The 26,993-nt window shown below is 43.5% G+C and overlaps 1 protein-coding gene across 1 annotated transcript; it reads left to right on the plus strand.

Moving 5' to 3' along the window:
* Positions 1-681: 681 nt before the first annotated feature.
* ccnd2a (cyclin D2, a) lies at positions 682-25,563 on the plus strand. Its single transcript, XM_053318698.1, has 5 exons — positions 682-1,089; positions 2,475-2,690; positions 6,599-6,758; positions 15,160-15,308; positions 21,184-25,563. Exons 1-5 carry the CDS (start codon positions 895-897, stop codon positions 21,355-21,357), a joined length of 894 nt encoding a protein of 297 aa, XP_053174673.1. The 5' UTR covers positions 682-894; the 3' UTR covers positions 21,358-25,563.
* Positions 25,564-26,993: the final 1,430 nt, after the last annotated feature.

Raw genomic sequence — 26,993 nt, forward strand, 5'->3', positions numbered from 1 at the left:
GGCACATTAAGAGCAAATCAATACAAATTAGTCGCTTTTTGGAGCTTTTTTTCTGTTGAATCCAAACTAATATTCAAATTACTTTCACAAGGGGGCACTTGTTGCACTAAAGCAACTAAAGCTGGCCTCTTGGGGGCTTTTTAATGCTGAAAATATGCGAAATAATAATGATGCAATAATGAATACAGTAATCATTTATTTCATATTTAGTGAGTGTAAATGATAGTCTCATGAGACAGTGAAGCAACATGAATAAATAATGAACAAATACATTTAAAAAACACACAAAAGCATCATTTTCTCAGTAATCACTTTGCTCCCCTTTAACATGAATCAATCACATACTTTGATATAATAACATAAGTTTACATTATAGATCCATGTCAGCTTTAAACAGCAGGTAAAATGTAAAAAAAACTGGCTAAACTCCAGTTTAAATGCATGTAACGCTGTGTTACTGTAAAATTGTAGTGGTGTCTAGTTTTGGGGGAAAGTGGCACCCTTTTAAAATGATAAATTAAAGTAAAGTGCAACTTGTCTTGCAAGGCAGAGCAGAGGAAAGAGGGACAGGAGTGTAGCATGTCTGGTCCATACAGAGGTAATGAAGTGCATTGCGTCAGTTGCGCATGCAGGGCAGGCTTGATCTGGCCAGGCGGATGAAAGTAGTCTAGAGGCGCACTGTGGGGAGAGAGGAAAAAGTTCTCAACAAGGAGAGGCAGGACTACTCTTACGGAGCCCCTGCAGTCTCACTTTTTTATGCCTCTAAAAGACTTTCCCTTCCATCCTTTTGCATTTTTGCTTTGCAACACTGCTATCGCGTTTCCGAGAGAGTAAATCCTACTTTTTTTGTGTGTGTCTGTGTGTGTGTGTGACTTAAGTGAAAGCACCAGCACCATGGAGCTGCTCTGCCTCGAAATGGACACCAACATACGAGCTCGTCCCGATCCGAACCTCCTGTGCGATGACAGAGTCCTTCAGAGCTTGTTGACCATAGAGGAGAGATTTCTACCCCAATATTCCTATTTCAAAGGCGTCCAGAAAGATATTCAGCCGTTTATGAGGAGGATGGTCGCGACTTGGATGTTGGAGGTATACCGAAAGACCCGAGTGCTGACAAGTCTTATTATTTCCGTGCTCGACTTTAAAGCCTCCTGATTTTGTTTCATTACTGCTTTACTGAGCGCTCTTTGCAATTTTCGGACAGTAGATAAGACCTATAGCTCTCATTTCCGACTGCTTATTCCTTAGATTAAGCGAATGTGTCGTTTTCTGTCATTTCTTCACCATTTGTAAAGTCCGCTCATGTACACCGTGTTTATGATCCAGCGAGCTTCCATATGTGGGACAGCCGAGAATTTCTTTGCCATGCCTCACATGTTGTCTTTACAAGCTGCCTGTTGATTTTTTAATGTTATTATTTTAGATAGCCTGAATATTTCCATGCACACGTATGCACTCCCCAATGCAATGCTGCTCTGTGTGTTCTATCGCCATGTTGGTTTTTTACAGGAGCGCCTGTGCTTTAAAGAGGACTTTACAGTGTCATAAACGCAATAACAGCGGTTCAAAGCCATCTGTAATGACAGAGGAGGGTCTTGGTCGTCCGCAGAATATAGAAAGGATGATAAAAAACGTTGCAAACATTTTAGGTATCTATTTTAAATGTCGGAAGGGCGAGGGCCTTATCTGTCGTTTTAGTCTTCCCCCCGTCGCTATGCTTCACTCTGGAATTATGTTCGATTTTTGACACTTTGTCCAATATTTCTGATCAACATCTATCTGTAAACAATCTTGAACCTTTTGGCTTTATTTTCATGTAAATATTGTCAGGGTCTGACCCACTGGAGATTTTTAATTAATTTTTGAAATAAATATATCGGCTCGGCGGTGACGCACACCAGACCTACCTCTTGCGACTTGCCGTTTATTTTGACATTTTATTCCTATTTACCGTGAATAGATTTGGATATGAAGGGTCGGGTTCATACCCGAAAGCCCCCCTGAACATTATGGTGCGAAAAAAATCGGTCTAGACAATTTATTTATATTTTTAATTATTTTATGAAAATATGACGAATGAAAAAAAGTGTGTTTCCGTGTGCTGCGCTGTCGGGGTGGTTTTTTGGCTCGGCTGATTGTGACTTGAATTCATTTCTTAGTGAATGAACTGCAGGAATGCGACTCTATTGACAGTATGTGTCTGAGACCTAATTCATTCTTTGTAAAATAATCTATTTCCAATTAATTTATGATGTCGCAACCGATTAGGGCTGGGCGCAAATTCTTGGCCTGGCCCCAACTATGTGTGTCATTGAATTTATATGTGCTCTTTATGTGATTAGTCTTTTGTTTCGTTATCCCATGAAAGTTTTATATACATTTCAAGTGCTGGAAAATAAGTGAGGTCACTGCAGGGTGGGTTACTGATTCCAAATGCTGAACATTGCTGCATTGTCTGCTGTCTCTTTATTCAGGTTTGTGAGGAACAGAAGTGCGAGGAAGAAGTTTTTCCCTTGGCCATGAACTACTTAGACAGATTTTTAGCCGTGGTACCCACCAAAAAGTGTAACCTGCAGCTGCTGGGAGCAGTGTGCATGTTTCTTGCATCCAAATTGAAAGAGACTCGTCCATTAACCGCAGAGAAGCTTTGCATCTACACAGATAACTCCATCAAACCCCAAGAACTGCTGGTAAGCAACAGTTGGTTCAATACATTTCACAAAATTCACACTGCCTCCTCTGAGGATTCATGCTTGTCATCATCAGCTGGTTTAAGCCAAACATACTCTTCATGACATATTCTGACTTTTGTTTTGTGTTCCTTTTATTTTCATCATGTTTGCTTTTGGAAACCAGTGTTTTATATCTGTTGTTTTAAGGTGTTGTTTGACTCAACATATGTCCATTTTAATTATGCAGCACAAAACATCACACACTAAACACCAGAGCAGTTCTCCTTTCTCTCAAGCTGTTGTGCAGACTCCACTTTGGACTGCAGCGTCATCAAAGGTGCATGAAAACTGAAAGCCTCACGGTGGATTGTTCCACAAGGGCTCTCTTTTACTGTACAAGACCCTCTGGGCTTTACTTTACAGTATCCATCCAGCCTGTGCAGTGGTCTCCATCGCCATCTGGTGGCAAATATTTGCACAGAGCAACGAGGTCAGCTTGAACTGCAGCCAAACTTCTGACTCTGTTCCTGTCAGAGAGAGAGAGAGAGACACAGAGAAATTCAAGTTTGCCTTTTACAGTTGAGCTTTCATCCAAAAATAACCATAGATGCACACATTTCTGATATTATGTCATGCTGTGCTATTTCTGATTCGTGCACATCTTCCGAGCACAAATGGGCCATACAGTCACAGCTACAAATATAGCTGATGCAGGGTGGATGATTCTGTGTCGTTTGCAGTGACATAATTTGTCATTTCCTCCTGTCCTATTTATAAGAAAAAGGCCTGTTCTTCTCGATAATACCAGCTGCCTTCACCAGCGCAAACCAATTAATTAACTCAGTTTCACATCAGATAAGTATTTCCCCACTGCTCTGTGGTGCTACATAAACATTCCTCAGTAAACAACAGCCAATCCCACCCATGTTGTGAAAGAGGCCACATATTATGAATCAGATGTGGCTGATGGTTGTAGCCCTGCCTCGCCGCTTGACTGGCGGCTCTACCCGCTGGGCTTGATTGCAGCAGTATATGCAAGTTCCTGACGAGCTGCTCTCGGTTTTGTCGGTTTCTGATAATTTTCTGGAATGTATTTATGCCTGAGAATATTTTTTCTCAGATTTAATTCCCCCACCACCATCACCACCACCACCTCTCTCCTCCAGTAAAGGGCTCAATGGTCAGCTTATGATAGCTGTTTGTAGAATTGTGCATTTACATTTTTTTTAAAGCCCAAACTGCAGCACTGTTAGTCAAAGGCAGACTCATGTAATGTGTGTAATGCTGCACTTCACTAGAAAATGATTCCGTCCTACCTTTATGTGCAGTCTGAAGACAAAGCCCTCAGTCCTTGAACTGGTTTACTGAGGCCTCTTCACTGTTTCTGTATAAGGCAGTATTTTGGCTGACATGCAGATACAGGAAACAGAGATCAGCTGCTCGGGGCATGTGATCGTTTTTTTTTTTTTGTCCTCATCTTTGGTAACAATTTCTTGTAAAGAGAACCACAAAGTTACAACGAAGGTGTGACCAGAGGAAGCAGTAGCAGAAGGAAGTGGGTGCCACTCTGTCAGCACCGAGCTTGTGTTGCAAGGGTTGTCACAGCTCTCGCTTTAAGGCTTCAATCTTTCAAGTTGGAACTGATGGAAAAGGCTTTTTTTGAGAGCAGGAGGCAGCCATGTTTCCATCAGAAAAAGCAGCCGCAACAACATGACACAACGCCACCGCCGACGCTGCCGAGCATTGTGATTTGCATATGATCAAATAATTGAATCTTTGAGATACAAGCAGGAAGATGCGTTTCACCTTTAAATCAAATGTGCCTTCCTCCTTTTTATGAGTAACTGTGGGTATTTACAAACCCCCCTGTTTAAATACCCTTCCTCCTCCCTGGCAACAAGGAGATCAGGAAACATTACGAGGCTGAAAAGGTCACTTTGATTAGAAAATTGCAGGCTGGTAGCAGGGTTAGTGGCAGCCATGTTGAAATCGTCTCATGACTGAGTCCATGTGGTCTCTCTGGAGGAGAAAATGAGTAGCATCCGTGGTCCCAGTCACAAGGCTCGCAGTCCGGAACCAAACCACGAAATTTTTTCCCAAATTAGTCACCGACTCTTTCGTTAATCACCTCCTCCTCTAGGAAGTGAAACTGACAATACCCTCTAAGAGACGAGAACACCACACCTAGTGTCCCCTCCAACTATACGCAGCCACACACAAGCCAACATGTGTCATCACGCTTTGCCAAAGAAATGGGCTTAAAAAAAAATACGTGAACTTTACAGCAGTTTATGCTGGTGGATCTGATGCTGTTGAGTCATGCATGATTCAGAGTCACAAATATGCAGCAAATTATTTGAAATAAAGTGTTACACTTTATTTGGCGCTGGACACTGTTGATATGAAGCTTAACATGGGCTAAGTGGGCGCATTCATACAGCAAAACACAAGATTCAATGAAGAAAAGTAATCACTCATTAATCTTTACCTATTGCAACATCAAATGGAAGAATTTAGAGTTTATGTAAGATAAGATACACAAATAAAATGCTGTTTTTTTGAAAGATTTCTTCAATTTTTTAAACATAACACAGCAGATTTATTGCTAATTCTACCCAACAAGCACAGTCTTCCTAGTTCCTCTCTCTCTCTCTCTCTCTCTCTCTCTCTCTCTCTCTCTCTCTCTCTCTCTCTCTCTCTCTCTCTCTCTCTCTCTCTCTAACACTCTCACACACTCACACACACAGTAGAACCTCTGGTGGGCCTCTTTAGGAAAGTCCCCAGATGCCAGACAGACGGGGAGGGAGAGACAGTGTTGTGAGGTCACCTGGGTTGGTGGCGCTGCTGGTGTTTCTCTGTCCCAGAGCCGGCCAAGCAGACACTAACGTAACTAGAAGAGTGCACTCAGTAGAGAGCAGATCTCCGCCAGGTGTGTCTGGGGGCATGTACAGTCTCACTTTTAGCGTAATGGTATTGTAAGCGAGAGTCCTCCAGGGACGGCCTAACTGTCTAAACTTAATAAGGTAACAATAAACAGGGCGATGAGTCCAGACTTCTCAATTGTTATTTATTTAGAACATTTTGTTATAACACACCACACCAGAATAAAAACCCCTCACTACCTCCCCTCTCCCCTCCCAAACAAAGAAGAGTTGAATCTCACTCCCTCCAGGCTTATTTACAGTCAAGATGGTGGCAAAGCTAACGGAAATCACGGATTTATTCTTCTCGTATCGTGCTTATTTTTAGCCGATTGTAACATATCGGTAATGGAATTAATCTGCAGATTCTCCACTTCAAGATGAGACCAAAAAAGTCTATGGATGTCAGTTTTTGAGCCATGACAAAAGCCAAAATGTGGCCTGCAGCAGACTTGTTTTTAGCCTAGCCCATTGCCAGAAAAGTCTTTTTCTGCAGCTGTTGATCACTTGTGGTCCGTACCAGCAGGTTAAGAGGAGTGAGGAGTCAGCAGTCAATGGTGGTATAAAACATTATAAAATAGGTTTTCCAACAGTTGTAACCACAAGAGGTCCTTGAATGAGTCATAAATGTGCACAAAAATATTAGACTGATGAGAGATTAGTTGTAGACAGATACACACAGACATTCAGACACACACTTAATGCTTGGTGGAGATAATAACAATAATGCTCAGCTTTCACACACTCCACACCCAACAGGGCCAGGGGCCCCACAGAGTCACATTCACACACTCTGAGCTGCAGTGTAACCGGTAAAGTGCAGTGTTGCAGCTGAGTGCAAGCTGCTTCATTATGTAAATATGTGGTTATAATTTGTGTCACTTAATCATTCTGAGTCTTTTTCATTTTCATTTATCTCCGACTCTACTTTCTTGCGCTCTCTCTCTCTCTCTCTCTCTTTCTCTCTCCCTCTCTCTCTTTCTTTCACTGTCTCTCTCTCCCCAGGAATGGGAACTGGTGGTGTTGGGGAAGTTGAAGTGGAACTTGGCAGCAGTGACACCAAATGACTTCATTGAGCACATTGTGAGGAGGCTGCCACTACCCGAGGATAAGCTGGCACTTATACGCAAACATGTCCAGACCTTCATCGCCCTGTGTGCCACAGGTAGGCCATGACGAGGGCAGATGACACACACCTGTCAATGTATCTGTCTTACTGATGTCCTGCATTACTACACGTTTATCCTGATGATGAGTTCTAATGTTTCATTGGGAAGACTGATCCAGAAGATGACCATAAGTGCAATGTAATTTTGATACCATGTCTCTTTTTTTTTCTCACTTGGGTGTTGCAAGTGATACTCGTCATGGATTAGCTGCCAAGTAAAACCAAGCGATCAACATACTTTCTCATGTTGCAAAATATCCCGATCCGCACATTCTTCTTTTAGTGCTATATCAAAGCCCTCTTCTTTCAATAACATGCAGCAACAAATCTGTTCATAGGTGTGCTGTGGGCCAGTCACGGCCCGCCCAGGTGTGGCATTATGGGTGGGTCTAACGGGCCTGGGACTACCCACTTATACAACTGGGCCTTGCTACATGACTGCGAGAACATACGTTTTCATAAGTTTTATTTTTATCAATTAAAATTAACACTTAAATGCACAATGCAGATTAAAAGATGATCCCCTTTCTAAAAAAGTCAAAAATAGCAGTCTGGACCAATCACATCAGACTATCTTAGGTTGGCCTAGGCCTATTAAACCTATGCACGAACATCATTGTACTAGGGCTGGGCAATTAATCAATATATCGATATCGTGATATTTTATATCGTCTTAGATTTTGAATATCATAATAAGATGATATGGGTTAAGTGTTCTTCTTTTCCTGCTTTTAAAGGCTTCATTACAGTGAGCTTAACAGACTGTTCTATTATTATGTTCATTATATCCATGACTTATTTATCAAAAACGTAATTGCCTAAATATTTTGTGAAAGCAGCCTTAGTCATCACTACAATATTGTCAAAATATCGATATTGAGGTATTTGGTCAAAAAATATCGTAATATTTGATTCTGCCCGTATCGTCCAGCCCTACACTGTACAGGGATTGTTCAGGAGTAGATTTGGTTTTTCGTGTGTTTTCATTCAGGCTTTCAGCCAGCGTTCAGTGCTGGCTATCGTAACACTTCCAGTTTCCAGCTGTGTAGAATGCGTGTTTTAGTGGTTTAGAATCCAGATGCAGTCATCGTCTAATTTCATAGTTGCTATTTCATTTCCTATGGAGACTAGAAGAACCTTAAAAAAAAAAAACAAGAAGAAAAGCATGTGTCATGAAGGACATTTCAGCATTAAACTCTTCAGTCTTGATGTCCATCATCTGTCTTCTCCCAGGCTGGTATGTGGTTATGTTTTAGAGGCGTATCAGTGGCTTCCAGAGCATCCAGTAACACTTCAAAGCAGATTCCGCCTGGTTGAGGGGTATTCCCATGTCGCACAGGGTCGAGAAGAGGAATGGACAGGGGGTGGAGGCGGGCAGGCCATTGTCTCTCTGCTCTTGAGGTGAATTGTTCCCTCAAGATCAAACATCCAGTGAGATTGTGGGAGAGACGGTGGGGCGGGGGGGGCTTTAACATGATCTGACGAGACAGCAAGATCGAGGCGGAGAAGATGCAGGAGGGAACAGGGGAGTTAGGGAAAGCCAGAGGAGTGTATTGTTTTTGCGCTGCCAATTCTAAGGCATGTCATGTTTTCATATCTCTTTCCCCTACCGCCTTCCTTCTCTCTCTCCCCCACCCCCCACCCTCTAACTTCTCACGCCTCCCCACCCTACAGCTGGAGGACATGATAGCTTTCCCATGTTGAGATTCTCTAGGCAGGTTCCTCCTGTTTGCGTCACCTCCCAACACCACGTTTAAAAGCTGTATGCAAAGGCAAGGGAGGGGAGTGATGGGAAACACCTCCACCAGGATGGATTTATATCAACATCAATGAGGAATATCAGACTGTTTGCCACTCCTTTTTTCTCACTTTCTGGATGACCCCCACCACTACCACCACCAGCTTCTTTTCCTACAGGCCTCAAACAGGAATGCTAACTACCCCCTTCTCTCCCCTCATGGGAAACAGTTCCTTCTACTGACATCTTTCAGAGGAGTGTGTGTATAGTTAGATGAATAGGTACAAGGGAGGTGACAAGTATTTAAAACAGAAAGTGATGGAATCCCCTTTGCCGATTGTGCAATGGATATTATAGTGAGAGAAAATGCTAATTATTGCAAGGTTTGCGGTGAAAAATACTTCTATATCTCCTCTTTTTGCGTCTGCTTTTACTTCCCTTTTACTTATCTCTCGCCGTCTTCCTCTCTCCATCTCACCCCGTTCTATTTCGTGCCAGCGGATTGATGTGTGGAATGACAGCGTGTCAGTGATCGGACCTATTCCCAAAGCAACATTGTGAAAGACTCAGCGTGCACTTTGTCCTTAATTGCTTCAATGAGGCAGTGGAAATAAATTTACGAGCCTCCTGGAGTCATCCTCCCGACATTGTGTTTTAGGAGAGAGACTTTCTGGAGATATAGCTCTGGATTAGCAACAGGCCATTTATCTGTTGTATGCTCTCCTCAGACTTGTATCCAGGCAAACAGAGAGCGAGCGGATGAGCGAGCGAGCGAGGGCAAGACAGAGGGAGAGGGAGAGAGAGAGGGAGAGAGGGAGAGAGAGAGAGGGAGAGAGAGAGATAGAGAGGGAGAGAGGGGGAGAGAGAGAGAGAGAGAGAGGGAGAGAGAGAGAAAGAGAGAGAGTCAACAATTTGGTGCATCTGAAGATCTCTGGGAATTCGAAACCCCATTTGTGGAACGTTCCCAGCCGTAAATCTTGAGTTATCTGGTGAGAATCCTCCTTGAGACATCCTTTTTGAGCGGAGCTGAGAAGGTAAAGACACAGCAGAAAGAAGGAGGGTCTCTTATGGAGGATTTACATTTGCAAGACAGTTGACAACGGCTCACCTGTGGCCTTCCTATTTCATACAGTCTCATTCAACCCACTACCACCACCACTGCTACCTCCCCTCACCCACTGCTGCCCCTATACTGAAAAAGAAAACATGCATAAAACCACGGCTCGCTGTTTTCAAGGGAACAAGAGAGAGAGAAGAAGAGGAGAAGTGGAGAATAAGGCCTCTCATTCCTAATGGCTCCTCTCTTTTGATGAAACAGTTCCGTTCGGGCCACTCGGTGGGATTTTGTCAGGTGGCGCAGGCTGGCTCTGTATTAATTAATAACATTGGCTGGTCCATTCAGGACTATGCAAATGGCTCGGGGGCTCAGCTAGAGGCTGGGAGAAAGGAGACAAAAGGCCTGGCCCTTACATTTCATATGCAGAGCCATGCGAGGGTCAGCACTGCAGGGCCACTTGATAGGAAACACCAGCGTTTCCCTCAGGCAGGCCGCCGGATAATAGCCCAGAAACAAGCTCATTAAGGGAGATTATGAACCTCCATTCCTACACACAGACACCAAGCACTCCGAGCTTCCTCTTCTATTCTTATTCAATTGAGGTAAAGTGGGAGAATGGACGGGGTGCATGGGGCAGACAGATGCACCCCAACCTGTCTGCCATGGTTATTGAGCTCCGTCTTCTTGCCATATTGGCAGGGATTATGGTCTTCTTTTTTTTTTCTTTTTTTTTTTTTTAAACCAACTCCAATAGCTCTTGCTGTAATGGTATGCATGGAATGGTGACAATGGTCATAGAAGTTCATCAAAAGAAAAATCTGGATCAAGGCCAACAGTGCCATCCAAGAGAGAGTCAATTGTCCCGGAGGACACAATGAAGATTTTGCTACAAGTTGTAAATAACAAGTCGTTCAGCTTTCTTTTTTTTTTACCTGTGAGTAGTATTTGATTACTTTTTTTCCCCCTGCGTGCTGAAGCATCTTTGGACTGTGAAGTAACTTGATGATTAACTGGTTAGTTCCTCTAAGAGAAACTAATGATTCACTAGCTAACAGGTGTCAAGCTTTGCTGCATGGGTTCACTTCGCCTCTCGCATAACTATAACTATCCCTACTTATGGAGCGTGTAGAGTATATAAACTCCACCCTTTATACATTTACTCACAGCTGTGCCTGGATTCGCCATTCATATACTCTGTAAACTCCAGACGTACACTCCACTATATTCTGCTGTTTGGTTATGGAGCTTCTAATCCATGAACCAGTGCAAAGTTGGATGACATACTTGCATACGTTTTTTTTACGCTGTATTTCATTTTTATTTCAAAGTAATGGATATATGCACAGAGGATCAGTAAATCTATCCAAAGATGTCTTCAGAGCCAGACAGATCTTGATCTTTTCTCCTGTATTCTGCACTTCTCTCAAAGTTTTTTTTTTTACCTCAAATCCGGTGTTTTTTTTCTTTTGGATACACAAAAAGAGACAAGCTGTAGGCAAAATTGCCCATTTTTATGCAGAGCTCCCACTCAAATATTTTCAAATGATTCATAAGTCCTCATTCATCTTGGCTGTTACGTCTCACTGGTCCAGAGGCTGGAATGCTCATAGTAGCTTCCTCTCTAAGTAGCTGTTGCACGGAGAATCCCCTCCAGGCTCAGCCCCTCATTCTAGAGATGAATGATTCATCTCAGATGTGGTCAATGAAATGCTCCTTGCTGGTGTTTGTTTACATAAAACCCTCTTCATGTTTGATGAGTCAGAACCCAAACAAATTAGCCACCTCCTCCAACAAATTATCATCTCTCGGTACGCTCGACTGATGTGAGGAATCGCGTCCGGTCCAGCCGCGTCGTCAAACAGATGAAGCAGGATGAAGCTTCCTAACAGTATGCGCCCAAAAATGTAACACACAGTGTGAATCATCGAGTGGCATGTCCTGAGTTCTACTCCTTCACTTTGCTGGTGTAATCAGCACCATACTATAAATACTGCGGCCAGCTGAGTCACACCAGAAACACAAAGAGAGAGATTTTTTTGCTTTGGGTGCTGCAATTATGCCTCCGAAAAAGGTTTAGAAATCTAAATCTTTTTAAGCTGGGGTGTTTACCTCAGAGGTCACGTTTAACCACAAAGACTAATATTTGCAATTTGAAGAAGGCAAATGTTAAGGGCAGCTAGTCTGACCTGAACATTTTTGCCATCACACCAGAGCGTCTCTTCATTTGCCTCTTCATCTATACACACAACTGCTCCTCTGATCCAGTTTTTAATTACTTCTGCTAAGCTCCTTTTGTCCAAATCATATCAGCTACAGGGATAGACAGACGTAGGAGAGAAAGAGAGATTTAACAGCTTTCTTAAACTGCTTTCACCCAACAATATAACCATGAAGAGAGACTGGAGTATTTCGAGCAATGCAAGTCACCGATCCGGAGAAAAGTGAACTCTTCTGCATCGCGCCCCTCGATCTGATCCAAATGGTGTATGCTCATCAATGGCTGACATTACCAGTGCCTCACAAGGCTGCAGCTGTGACAGTGGAGATGACAGTGCAGCAGTGAAAACAACTTGTCACAGGATGCCACGATTATGAAGGAATTCTCTTTTCTGGCAAATGAGTGGAAATCATAGTTCGAGCAGGCCCGCGTGACTCAGAATCTCCCCCAGTTTTGTTTTTTGTTTGTTTCCAGAGTGACAGTCTGGAACAAGAAATGATGGAGTATGACAGATCGCTCTATCAAATGATTATTTCTTCAGTCATGAGTGACTATTCCCTATGTTGTTACATGTGGAAGAGCGCTTCGAGCCCAGTTGGGAAGTTTTTGTTTTTGTGTCTAAAGAAACTACACTCGGTGTACCGTCTGAGTAGCTCTCCACAGACCTTGCTTTGACTACATGACTGTGTTGCATTAGTGGTGAAACATACTGTCATGCCAATACCAAAATGATGTTTGTTTTTGACCTTAATCAGTCAACAAGGCTCTGAGTCCTCGTAATGCTACTCCTTTAATAAACAAGGTCAATAAGCACAACATGTATAGAATACAAGACCCTGATTTATGCCGCTGGAAAGAGAGGAGAGGGTGAGAAGGAGAATTTGGGCTTTTTTTTTTCCTTTTTTTTTTTTTTTTTGGCTGTTGTTCAACTTTCCAACTTTAATTAATTTACAAGTTTAATGTGCATACTGTGCATTGCAGCCACCCAGAAGGAGTGGACCATGTAGGGCAGGAGACTGTGTGACCAGAGGCCTGAGGATGAAGTTTCAGGGGGCAGGAACACTGGAGGAATGGAGACGAGGGGGCACGGGGAGGAGAAAGGGCCATTGAAGGGGGTGAGAGGCGTGCAGGCCAGGCCAGCCAGCCGCTGCTCACAGGGAGCTTTCCATCGCAGGCGTCCCCACTCAGCTACATACACTGTTTATCCTCAACATGAATATCAATGAGGGCCTCCTAAAATACAGCCATTCTTCCCCCCACATGCAGCAGCCACCAGGCCAGAGTGTCAGCCCGCATCGGCTGCACGCGCTCGTCCTTGTTCTGCTACAGACCTGTCTTGTCTTGAGTGCGAAAAATCAGCTTGCTGCCCACTGCCCCGCCACTCAGCTTGCCCACAAACCTATGTCTGTGCTGCGTGTGTGTGTGTGTGTCTGGGTGTCGCCCTGCATCTTAAAGCACGCAGGCATATCGGCGCATTGTTTCTCGCCTGCGTCTCCGAGGTGTCTGCCTCCTCGCCTGTCAGTCAGCGCTCACTGCACACGTACAGTAAATCCATGTATGCCTTTGTCCTTTTACCCCTCTGTAGAAAGTTGTGCTCTTACAGCAGTGATGTAATGCTGAGAGGCTTTGTGTGCGCTTTCCTCTTGGCTCGAGGTAGCCTTTAATAAATCGCCCCTTGGCAGAGGCCCAGCGGCTAACACAGGGGTGTATAATAAGTTCATTTATTTGTCAACACTGAGCCCACAAGATGAGAAAGCGCCTGGCTGTGCATGTTAAAAAGGCAGTGAGGGGCTGCCTTTACAGCTATCAAAGGGCCTACCTCTTTGATTCCAGATTTTAAAAAAAAAAAAAAAAAGGAGGAAGAAAAATCTCCTTCAGAGCCATCGCACACAGTTTGCTTTGCAATTGAATATGGCAATATGTTAATGTGCAGTCTGTTTCTATGCCCCCACTGCCCACTCCTCCAGCCCATAGGTGGCCCAGGAACAGAGGCATACTTGTGGGGGGCGGGGGGGGGTTGATGGGAGGCAGGAGGTGAGGGTCGCTGGAGGGCGACTCTTTTCTTCTTCCAAAACCTCACAAGGGTCTGGACACAGACTTGAGAGTGATGTGCAACGGAGTTGTCTACCCCCTCTCCTCTCCCACCACGCCCACCACCTTCCCTTCTTTTCTCCTTGTTGCCTTGTCGCCATACCGTCCATCCCTCCTTCTTCATCCCTCTCCCCCCGCCCCCCCTGTCCTGCCGCATTCTTTGTCCGGCCTGTCTCGCTGAATTGGTATCGGCAGAGAGGGGATGGATGCTGTGTCTCTCAATTGGGTGAAATGAGGTGATGACTCTAGACAATGGAGTCACACTCTTCTGCCTTCCCTCTTGCTGGCCCGCCACTCTATTAATATGCTAAAAGATAGGAGGACCGCCAATGCAAACCACTGCCTGTTGTAGCAACAAAGACTGGGGCATGTGTGCCATTCAGTGGCCCCATCTAAGCAGGCCATGTGTTGTCCAAAAAGAAAGGTAGAAGTTGAGCAAGACATAAAGAGAGAATAGAGAAAGGAGAGTGTGTGTGTGTGTGTGTGTGTGTGTGGGTGTGTGGGTGTGTGGGTGTGTGGGTGTGTGAGAGTGTGCGTGCATGTTTTTATGTGTGTGTCTCTGTTTGTGAAGAGAAAAACTCTCTCTCTCCCTGTCTGTCTGTCCCCCTTGCTCTCTCTCCCTGTATGCCAGTTGCCTTGCCTTTTCGGGCTTCTGGCCCGTTCACAAGCTGTCTCATTTGCATTATGAATGACAGTGAGGGGAGCTAACAAGGTTATTGGTCTTTGAGACGCACGCCTGTGACCACACGTGGAAAAAGGACCTACAGCAGTGAGCATTGGCAGAGGCACTGAGCCTCTTTATTCCTCCCTTTCCAAGCGCTATGGGGCTTTTTTCAGCGAGCACACGATTTACTCAGGAGATGGAAGAAAAGGGGCCGGGCTGGGGAAAGGGGGACTGGGGCGGGGAGCGGGTGAGGGTGGTTGCTTTTCAGCTCCTTTACAAGCCAAGTGAACCCTCATTATCCAGGCCCCTGGTCATTAGTGAGCGCTGCGTTCAGACCCAGTGCAATAGAAGGATTATTTATTAGCTGACTGCTAGATTACCGAATCATATTGTCTCTGGGAGGGACGTGTCTGTACCCTTTTTGTGGAGCGTATGAATTGAAAAGTGCAATTTAGAAACTGCAGGTGAATAAAGAATTCTGTAGTAAATCAACAGTTTTAGTCATTTGATCCACTGAACTAAACATTTTAACTCCTTACATTAAATGCTTCTTCATGGCTTACCTAATATATTATATCGTTAATAGCGCTGAAGACACATGAACTCACTTAGTATTTCTTCCTCTCACAGATTTCAGATTTGCCATGTACCCTCCCTCCATGATTGCCACAGGAAGTGTGGGGGCAGCGATCTGCGGCCTACAGCTGGATTCAGCTGACCAGTCACAGTGGGGCGACAGTCTGACAGACCTGCTGGCCAAAATCACAAATACAGAAGTGGTGAGTTTGTTTTCTACTTCTCCGTTGCATCCAGAACACCCATTGCAGCTCGGTTGAAATATTTCTTCTTTTTTTTGTTCTATTTTCTACATTGAATTTCTAAGAGTTTAATACTTCTTTTCATAAAATTTGGGGGATGTTTCTGAGTAATATTTACATGAGGGGGAGAAGTATGAGCAGAAATCAATTAGGCGTGTTTAAGCACAATTATTACTGTAACCCATTATTCATTCAGTGCTGCTGTCATAGAAGCTTTTCATCTCTTCACGCAGTTTACATCTCCAGTTAAATGCCCCAGTTTACTCATTTGATTACCTCTGAGTCACACAGTTTTACTGGGAACGAGCAAATGAAGTTTTTTTTTTTCTACCAGACTTACTACTACTCTGAGAGAAAACATCTCTGTTATTTATGTCAAAAGTCAAGAAATGCCACATGCTTGTTGAGGTTGTGTGTTTGCCTCAGACAGTAGCTGAAATGTTGAAATGTCACACTCACATTTGGCTTCTTCTTCGCTGGGATTTGGTTTCCCATGAACCCATTTTTGGAAGGTTGCGTCAGTTTCGGGTGCGTTCTCTTTTCACACACTTTAACTGGACTTTAAGGTAGCGTTGTGGCAGGTTTCTTTTCCTTTCCTTCAGTCCGGTCCGGCTGCCTCGGGGCCCCCTCGTATAAAGAATCCTCTAAATCGAGCCAGGTTGAGAGCATATACAGTATGCTCTGTCGCTGACAGGAATGCTGGCCAGGCCGTTGTGTGGCTGTCTGGGTACAGTGAATGTTGCGGTGGTGGATGAGTTGAGTCCAAACACATGCAGGGCCTCTACTGACTCTGAGATGCCTGGCTTTCATCACACAGATGCAAGAAGGCTTCAGCTTGCTATAGCTCATTGCAGGCATGGGTAGGTGGGCAGAGCTATAGAGGGTAAGGAGAGTGCGACTGTGATAATAAGTGAAGCTATTAAGTTATTCTTTATTAGTCCCTGAGGGGAGGTTAGTCTTCTTCATTTGACCCATCTTGACTATTGAGGAGAAGTGGGCAGCCACAGAGCAGTGCTCAGGGACCAACTCCAGTCCTGAGGCAACTGCCTTGGCAGGAGTGCTCCTAATACCAAATATGATGAAAAATGCTTTTGGTTAGTAATGGCTGACTTAATTTAAACATGAACGTTTGAGTTCATGTGTGCACACTGCGCAGGGAGTGGATCAAAGGGCATGACACTGATCCCAGGCCTCAGCCCTGGTATGTTAAATTCTGTCCCAAAAGGAGGCAAAGGAGGAGGAGGAGGAGGAGGTGGTTGTGGAAGAAAGCTGTTGAAGTGTGAAAAGGACACTGAGGGGGTGTCATGCCTCCCTCGCGACAATCAGCCCTCTCTCGTCTCCTCCTATGGTCCATAATGCATCGCTGCTGGAAAGCATGGCTCCCTCTGGTGCGAGCTGTGTGAAGTCTCGCTCAGCAGCTGAGGAAAAACAAATAGCTGGCCTCAGCAGCACAGGGCCTCAGTGTGTTTAGGCTGCAAGGTCTTAGACTTGAGGGAATTAAGTCGCTCTGTGTCTCTGTGATCAACCCCTTACATTCCTGGATTCAGACAAGCCATGGCTCGCAGTAAACACAGGAGGCAAAGCAGAGGGCACCCTTCCTAATTCAACATATATGAGGGGCTTTAGTATAAACTGCTAAGAAGCCAGCCAAAAGTAAACACTTGGAGTATCTTTTGGTTTAAGAACTTATATCAGCCTTGTGCACCACTTGTAATACAGCGTATATAACACAGTTTCATGGCAGATGCCCAGAAGTAGTAGTTGGTGTTGATATGTTGCTTTGGTGCTTTTCATGGTGTTTGTCAGCTATAGAGCATTTAGGCTTTCACACACTCAAAAAGAGGAAACGGTGATCATTGGCCATGTCATTTTCACACTTACCCTATCTTCTTTTCCCAAAAGTTGAACCACTTTTATACGTCAATTCAAAACCCACGGGACACCTCAACCTCAGTTTTGACTGTAGTCATCAGGGTGGTGGTTTGAACCTAAAAGTGTACACATAACATACTGTATTTGGTTTTGGCCGGCAGTGTAGATGCTCAGCAAGATGGTAGCAACGTCTCGTAGCCAGCGAGCCAAAGAGCCAGGCAAAATATGAAGGGAAAGCAAGTTTCGCCAACCTCTGCAGCTGCTGCTGCTGCCAACAGCATCATGGCCAACGCCACCCCCCTGGCACCCTGCTGGCATCTGTGGTATCCAGAAGCTGTGGTTTTCCAGTGGAAATGTGATAGGGCCAAGTCACCATCTTGGGCCGCTGGAAGAATGTGTGTAGCCTCACATACACCTGGTGTGGCCAAGAGGGGCTCCCTGTAAGGGACAGCAGACGAGGCTGTGAGTCTGTGAGCCAAGTCAAAATGTCCAGAGAGAAAGTATGAAATTTGTACAAATATGTTGAGTTGGGACACAGATCAGTTGTGATCCCTCTGAATTGCACAGGCCATCTGTAGTGTCTGTAAGAATGTTTGCTGCAACATGAACTGTAGACAAACAGACAAACATTTGAGGACTTCAGTCTTACATTAAGGTCAAATGTGAGGAACTCCGCTTTATTCTTGAATGATTAAAACAGGAAATAGAGCTAAGGGAAGTGCAAGGATTTCTGACCAACACTTCCTAGATTTTATTGTTTTGACACTCATTATCTCTCAGTCGCTCATTCATCTTTTTTTTTCCTTCGGTCAGGGTCACACACTGAGACACCGGAAACACATTTTCCCATTTCTCCCATTCTTCCTGTTTTTATTCCTCTTTTTTTATCACTATGGTTTCCACTGTGGTCTGACTATCACAGAGATGGTTTCATATAAGTTGCACGCTGTCTAGATGTGAAATAGAAATGTGACTTATTCAGAGGAATTCAACAGTAACCAAAATGCTTGCAACAAAGATGCATTTATTAGGAAAGATTATCTCTATTAACACAGCCTGTGGCGTCACCACTTGCGGTGTTTCGGCATGCAAGCTAAAGAAAGAGAAAGGTCACATTTTCTATTGTAACTTGTGGAAATTCGAGTCATGTGGTGACTCCTTATTTCCAATGTCAGCCTCCGGATATTTTGTTTTAAGATTCCCTGAGATCCGTAGTGTGTGTCATCAGTGTGTGTCTGCCTGTGTGTTTGTTTCAGCTGTCTGACCACCGAGTCCTCCCAGAGTAGCTAACGCTGTCTTGTGTGGTACAGTCAGCAGTTAAAACACATTCCATGGCTTCACACATTTCTTCCTTTTGGTTTTGTCTGTCTGCACGACTTCCCCCTACTGCCAGTGTCACAAAGGCCGCCCAGGAATAATGTGCATGCCTTCATTTGTCAGAAAGGCAGATTGTTGCAGTATGATGTATGTTTGAGGTGGGGCCGATGTACGACTGTAACGACAAGAGAGGATCTGAGACAGTCATGTGTTTTCCGGGTCAAGGCTGCAAAATAAGATGCTTCAGTAAAGCACTGTACCTCCCATGGCCCAGTTATTCAGTGCTGTTGGCCCCCCCTCAGCCTCTCTGAAAACAGTATTGGTGTTTCCAGTAGTCACATATTGAAGTCATTAAAGTTTCTCAAATAAAGCCCATGGGGCTTGGCATAGGATTCGAACTGCCGCTCTAAAGAGCAGCAGAGACGGGGGGAGAATGTCTTTTAAGAAGTGAAGGCGTGCATTCTTGCGGTAAGACACAGGCAGTTCCTTTACATGTTCTGTGCTTTACTTAATTTTCTCACAGGAATTGAGATTTTATGACCAATGGGGCACATGTTGATGGGAAGATTTTGTGTTTTTCTTTGTGTGTGTGTGTGTGTGAGTGCGCACACGCCCAAGTTAGCGGCCAACCTCTGGAGGAGATTAAGGGACAGCGCTGGTCGGGTTTCCTCCACGTCAGGCCCATTGCTGGGGGAAACGTTCTCCCGGAGGCACCCAGCCCAGATCAGTCCAACCTCCTCAACATCAAATCAGTCTTCATGGATTGTGACCCAAAAAAAGAAAAAAAAAAACAACTCACTTGGCCCAATCATTGGTAGATGCTGGAAAAATGAAAGAGATGTCAAGGCAGGAATTACTTCATACATACTTCAGATAACCTCCCCTGTAGGATGAATCATTTTGTCAGAGGTCCTGTGAATTAATAGATTTTTTTAACAAATGATATTAATTAGTGTTGTCAGAGTTCAGAAACTTGTGTAGCTTCCCTCTGACAACATGGTGCATGTCTCTCCTTGTATCGTGTCATGCTGTTTGAACTTTGACACCGTGACCTTTTGTCACTCATCCGTACGCAGCTTGCAAAGACCAATTCCTTGATGTGAGCGAGGTCTCCGTTCTCTTTTACATTTTTTTTTTTTATTTGAGGCTCAGTGGCACCAGAAGCTATAACACAGGTTCAAACTGTGGCCCATCAGGTTTAAATTAGCTGTAAATTTCTAAAGAATGTTTCCCCCACTGCTCCACAAGCGGTACACTTTCACCCATCCCTCCGGCCATGGGGCACTCTCAGTCATGTTTCCCACAGACGCCTGGTGCTTTAAGGCAGGGGGTTATGCATGTGTGTGTTGGCTTCAGTTGTGGTACAGTATTTCACCACTTGAGGGCAGTGTTCACTTTCTCTGTCGCCTCTCTCAGGCAGATTAGTTTGTGGTATTGTAGCAGTGCACTCTTACTTTAGTGACTGTCATCACTGTTCCTCACCACACAACAGTTTGACCTCCCTCTGATGCTCTTGCCAACAACCCATTCAGCACTCTACTGACCCCTCTTGCCCCTTCCTAGCCTCCCCAACTTCTCCCCCCTTCCCCAACTTAGTTGCTCTCTCTTCCTGCACTGGGCTGTCCCCCTCAGTCAACCATCCATCAGGGAAGGATATGAGGGCTCAGCGCTGTTGAGAGGCTCCTCTCCCAGGTGGATTCTCAGATTGCCGCGGCTGCCTTTGATGGTGAAAGGCGAGCCGGCCGGGTCTCACATGGATCCCCTGCAGGCAGGCAGGCACACAAGACTGGCTCTCGTTAAAAAAGCACCACCTTTGTGTTCCCACAGGAGGTGGATGTAATTAACATAGCTTTAGTACTACCTGTGTTTTCAGCCCGCCGTTGTCAAGGCTACTTCTGTTTGGGTTTCGTGTGTGTTTGGGAATGGCGGAGGTGGTGGGGATAGGTGGGTGGTTGGATGGGAGCGACGACAGAGCGCGTGCACGGGTGTGTATGCGTGTGTGCATGCTTATGTGTGTATGTGCACTCAAGCACTATTAGGGGTGGTGTTCAGTGCACAACCCTGGTGGGCTGATGTAATGCTTGGGTCTGGTCCGTGTCTGTGCTCAGCCTTGGCGGTAGCTGGAGCTGCTACAAAGTCAGTGGTCATTTAAAACCCCTGGTCTAAACTTGCTCAGAGGCCCCTCTGCTGCCACATCAGGGGCCCCTATTTCCCATGCACTGACTGTTCTTTTCAGATTTCTCTTGTTACTTACAACATTGGCACTTTGTCTCTCATTTAGGACTGAAGTGCAAGATGTAATGCAAGCTGAACAATCTTCTAGCTTTATTAAATACAGAGCAGATCAGTAACTATGACAGCAGCTGTTTTACTCACCTGTGGAAAACATTTGTGGGCTTGTCTGACTTCTATTTGCCAAATAACTCACCCAGATGTAAAATCCCAGATGTTAAATCTTAAACCTTGTAGTCTTACTCTCTTAAATAGACAAATTCTGCTCAGATGATAAGATAATTCATGTTTTCAGAAGTGTGAAACAAAGTTTAGCAGGCAAAAACCGGACATGACAACATGTATTTTCCTGCCCCCCCTCTGTAAGCAGATGAAAAGGAATATATTTTTACAGCCCTCTCTTGCTACATTGCAGGATGTTCTCAAAGAGTGCCAGGAGCAGATCGAGCGTGTGTTGGTGAGCAGCCTGCGTGAGGGGCGGCAGCAGCAACAGCAGCAGCAGCAGACACAGAGAGGCCCCAGCGGCAAAGGCCTGGACGAGCTGGATCAATCCTCCACCCCGACAGATGTCCGTGATGTCAACTTGTGAACCAGCAGAGGGCGTCATTGCACAGGATTTACAGAAAAAAAAGAATCATGAAAAAAAACCTCAATTTTCTTAAAAGCAGAAAAAAAGAACAAAAGAACAAAAAATGTTAAAAACACAAGCCCTTTAAAAGAAAGAGAACAATGCTTGCTAGTTTTTTTGTAGATTTTCTGTTCTTCAAGTCAAAAACAGCTGCCCACGAAATAGATTTTCTATGATGTTCGAGTCTAAAAGCAACAAATTTGATACAAGATGAAGCTCTGTGGTGCCTTGGATATACAGAAGGGAAGCCAATCATATTCGCATTCTGCCTTGTATAGTATGACCTTTAAGTTATATTTTAACCATAGCTTGATAATGAGGCTGTTATGGTAGAAAATGTGGAAACCATTCAGAAATTGCATACGTGGGATCACGGCGGGGCTTTTTTTCTCTGTTTTGTTTTTATGAGTATTATCACTATTACATTCGAGACTGGTCAAAGAGAAGACTCGCGGTTTGAGCTCCTCGACCATCACAAGGTTCACACTTGTGTTGAGGATGAGACGGAGGAAGCCTTGAGAACAGTATGCTTAACGTTGGTGGGTCCCAATTCCAGGGAAGAGACAGGATTATAATAATTATTAGTAGTATTAGTAATTATTATTATTATTATTATTAATATTATTATTGGATATATTTTGGAACTGAGTAGTCGAGATCAATAAGCTCCTTTTGTCAGGCTGCTTGTGTGTGTCAGTTTGTAGATGCTGTGTGCCTCAATGTGTGTGTGTGTGTGTGTGTGTGTGTGTGTTTGTGTGTGTGTGTGTGTGTGGTCTGAATGCTACATGTGATCCTGTATCTATATTAGCAGTGTGCATTCTAAAGTGTGAGGCACTTGAGCAAAGTCGTAGACTTACGGTGTTATGTTAAAAGACTATGGAGCAAGCCGAGGCTACATATACTTTGTCCATCAGTATAACAGGGCATCTATGCTATATCACTGCCTTCATGCATTAACAGTGTACATGGTCCATTGTTGGACAACAATAAACTCATGTGCATGGACTATGAGTGAGTAAGAAAAGGCGAAGGGGCTTCCTTTGACGCCCCTAGCTTTCTAAGAGCATTTTGCCTGAGGTGTTAAGCCTCAGACTCAGAGGTCATGTGAGGTGTTAGAGAATTACTGCCATTCTGGTAATGAAATATTACCAGATACTTCACTCTTTTTCACGTTTGTTACAATATGGTGTTCCTTAGTTGTGAAAGGCTGCTTTGAGTCTGAACAGAGCAGTGATGACCTCTCACGTGTGCAGCATGTATGGCACATGTGAAAACATGAGGCCAATGTCTTGAAGAAAGTGAGGCAATGCTTTTTAAAAGTCTGGAGGATGTTAGACTCCTCTGTATTAATTAGCAGGGAGGGGACAGGGTGTGGCGTGGAAGGAATTGGAGAGAGAGGGACAGTTTGCAACTAAGAAGCCACTGTGGAACTGTGGAGGCACATGAGTGCACAGCACAGGATGGTAGGACAGAGAGGATTTTAGTGGTGCAGGAGCATGCTGCTGTGTAGGAGACGAGGATGATGTACAGCCAGTGGCTGGAAGATGATAATGAACAAAAGACACCCAAAGGCTTCATGATAAAACTTTGATATCTGCATAGTTGGGTGGTATCAACATTAATTTCTCATAACAGATGTCAACAGTGACACAGCTAAGTGAACAAAAACATTCTGAGTTTCCATTTACAGTACATGGAAATTAAATGAGGAACCAAGACTGTACGCTGCCAGATCATGCGAGGATGAACTTTCTTGGGGGGGTTTAGAGGAGTACAAGATGATAAAATACTGTCAATGCATCTGGAGTCCCACATAGGGTTGTGTTCAGCTCCCCTATATGATTTCAATGGCAAAGCACTTTGAGAACATGCTCCCCAGGAGACAAATAAAATGAAAATGCGTTGGGTGGTGATTGGAGGTGAATAGATGTTTTCTTTTTTCCTTGTTAGCTTTTTCTTTGGTTTACTTTGTAGGGCTGGTTTCCCAATCGTCAGACATACCCTTGTCAAGCAAGAGTCAAACAAAATAAGCTTTCCACAACTTGAGATGAGAGGACATTCCGATCAAAAAAACATTCCTATTCAAGCAAAGTGCAAGTTGATGGGGAGCCCGATCGTTTCAGAGAATTCGAACGAATACAAAACGCTGATATGAATTGGCAAAACGCCTACACACACAGCTCACTGATCCATGGGTTCTGTTTTATTTTATTTACATTGTCAAGAAATGAATGATTTGTTTTACTTGAATTTTTCTTTTTATTTATCTGCATCACAGCCACAGATAGTCACACAGGGCGGCGATGAGCTACAAGGAAGGGTGGTCGTAACATCCGATATTTGCACATGTTCTTCAGAGAGCAATGACATTTGCATTGTTCACCAGAACAGAGCTTTTGTTCAAAACCACCTTAACTGATGTGTATCCTAGTGGTTGGTCAATTTCTTTTTTTTTCTTTTTTTTTGGTGCTGGCTTGAATTTGCAAAATGTTAAACATTGTGTCGTTCAGGCCTGTTGTCTGTCAGTCAACACATCAGTCCCCTTTGAGCTTTGCTGCTTCAAATCATTGGCAAAGGGGCTTCATCAGCCAGACAGACACCAGCACAAAACAAGAGACGGATGATTTTTCTTTTTTTTCTTTATTGTTTTGTTTTAACGGGACACACGGCTTTGCCACAGCAAGGTGTCTTTCACTTGTGCTTGAGTTTTTCATGACGGTATGTGACTTTGCTGAGTGTATGTTTGTCAGACTGAAGAAAATTGCGGGGATCCAATGTTTTAGTGATGTTTTGTTTTGTTTCGTTTTTTTTAGTAAAACTGGGCAATTTAATGACACACTTGCCAAAACATCCCCTTTTGAATATTTGATGTGACCCTTCATTTTTGCCTCTGTTTGCCTGATGTAAGCTCTCTCCCAAACTTAATGGTTGTGATTTTTCTTTCCTGCAATGTATTGTTGCATGTGTTATATATTGAGACCACATTTTCAATTTGTCTTTGATATATTATATGGGGGTGACCAGACCCACAAAAGGGTTTTTCTAAGATTTAGAGATACTGTATTCCAAAGTGAAGAGAGGACAGAGGAGGAGGTGTGAAGACATCAAGAAAAAAGTGTCAATATTTTTATTGAATTATTGTTGTCTTTTTGCGCTGCTAAAAGCTATGAATTTGTTTCATTTATACAAAAAAATAACATTACCTAGTTGTGATGTGTCACTTGAGTGTGCTGCTATTTTATAAACATTTGTATTATAATATAATTATTTTACTGCTTAAGAGATACATTCAAAAAACGAAGTAGATGGTGATAGAAGAACATGAAATGAGTATTCGACTGGAAATGTTCTTTGTACAGTTTGACAGTTTGCTTAGATAGCATGTCTCCTTTCCCCCCTTTTTTTTATCTATTTTGCTCTATTTCTTCAGTCACATTCTGCATCAGTGGTATTTTCTATACCTCAGGATTACTGGACAAATATTAAAAAAATAATACACAAACAAATCCATCATCTATACCTCTGCATTTAGGGAGCCTGGAACAGAGAAGAAAGAGTACAGTGGGGGAGGAAAAGAGCAGCGACAAATTAGCATTTTTGCGGATGATTCCCACCGTTTTGGTGGAGAATCAACTCGTTCAGTGAGATGGAAATGTGCAAGGCTTACACTTGGAGGTGGGAGGGGGGCACAATGGAATCTCAACATTTTTTGGGGGGTGTTTATGCTGTAAAAAGTTGAAGCATGTTCACTTTTGTTCATGTTGGTGCTACATCTGACTTGTTGTGTGCAAGGGAGGGAAAAACAGCATTCCTATATGATGGCCAAAGTACAGTCCTCACTTTGTACAACCACAATCACTCTGAATGTCAGTAAAAATGGATTCTGTATGTGAGAAAAGTTTTTGGTCTGAAATATTGTGTGCGCGCACCATTGTAACTGCCGCAAAATAATGGGTTGAGTTGCACCTGTCATAACCAACCATAAATATCCTGATATCTGGAAGTTTCAATGGTGCAGATTTCCCTTTGAGTTCCCACCCCCTCCTCCCTCACCCTCCTGCCCCCCTCCACTATAACTCATATCATGTACCTCAAATGTCTGTTGCACAACCTCTGTTCAATAAACTTCTGCTTTAAAGGGTGTGACACCACATCAGTTCACTGGTATTTCCCACGCCTGCGTTCCTTTTCAGCTGTATGTTTTCAATTGTGTCATGATCAATAGATTAGTTTGTGTGTGTGTGTGTGTGTGTGTGTGTGTGTGTGTGTGTGCAAAGATACTGTGGGGTAAAGTTCAACAGAACCACTCGTATTACTTAAAAGCTACACAAGCAGTCATGGCAAACATCAGACAGTTTCCCTCTCACCAGAATATAAGGAACAGTTATAAACACCACCTGCTAAATGTTTACACATGCACGGCAAAAATAATGGGATGTATTGATTCTCAGTACAGCCCAATAAATCTTCAACCAAAGACACAGTAATGACTGACCGTAGTTTTATTTCATAATTGTGTACTGAGAAACAGAAATGTGATAGAGAACATACAGACAACTAAAGCCAAGATAAAAATATTAAAATGAGCAGTCAGCTTTCCTCTGTGTTCATTCATTGTGGTCATGATAACTGAAGAGTGATAAGAGGATGGCTAGAAGGTCACTAAACTCCTCTGTAGACCTGGCTGGGCCAAAGAAAAGGGTCTGCACTACTGCCATTAATGCTATAAAGCCAGAAGATAGAGTACAAATGCCAAACTATGCCATCTAGTGGCTGCATTCATTAAAGTAGAATTAAAAATAGAATGAAAACATTAAATACCAGAACAGATATTGGTTTTGAAAGCATTTTTGGCCACAAACAATAGACTTTTACCCCAAAATAATTCAGTGGGGGGTTTCTATTCAAAATCTATGTAGAAATTGATCAAATATCACAGGTTTTTGGCTTATGATCCCTAAAAAAAACAATACCCATGAGTTGTGAGCAAAAGCAGACTCATTTTCTTTCATGTGAAGATTTCTTAGAAGCCTGAAGAAGTGAATGTATTCAAGACTGTGGAAGCACTGGAGGTTTTCTTGGGAACCACTGGTCTAAATGTTTTTCAAGCAACGCTATGTTCTTCACACTAGGGAAGGAGACCATTAACTCATACAGATACTCCAGGAGACGCTTACCATGGTTTCAAAAGATTTCAGAACCTGTTTCGAGATGTTAAGTCTAAAGTTAGTCCTGAAAACGTCAGACCAGAAATGACTAATATAGAAAAAAAAATAGTAAAAACCATCCCATGTTGAAAAAGACAAAACACGTGAGGTGTGTCATGTGTTCAATAACTTCTTTCAGTCAATCACAGGGCTACTTCTACTAATGAGCTTGGGGGCACCACACATGCCCACAATATGTTTCTGTGGATAACACGGGTTCAACCACATTTTTATTTTATTGAGTGTTAGTTAATATTGGTGCTATATGTAGAATTAATTCATTAAAGGATTATTTGCGCAGTCAACTGTTAAAAAAAAAGGAAAACATCAACATTCAGGTGGTGTTTGATGGCAGCTACAATCTACTTGACATGTAAGTATTTTCTGTTT

This window comes from Scomber japonicus, chromosome 5 (assembly GCF_027409825.1).
Source record: "Scomber japonicus isolate fScoJap1 chromosome 5, fScoJap1.pri, whole genome shotgun sequence".
Taxonomy (NCBI): domain Eukaryota; kingdom Metazoa; phylum Chordata; class Actinopteri; order Scombriformes; family Scombridae; genus Scomber; species Scomber japonicus.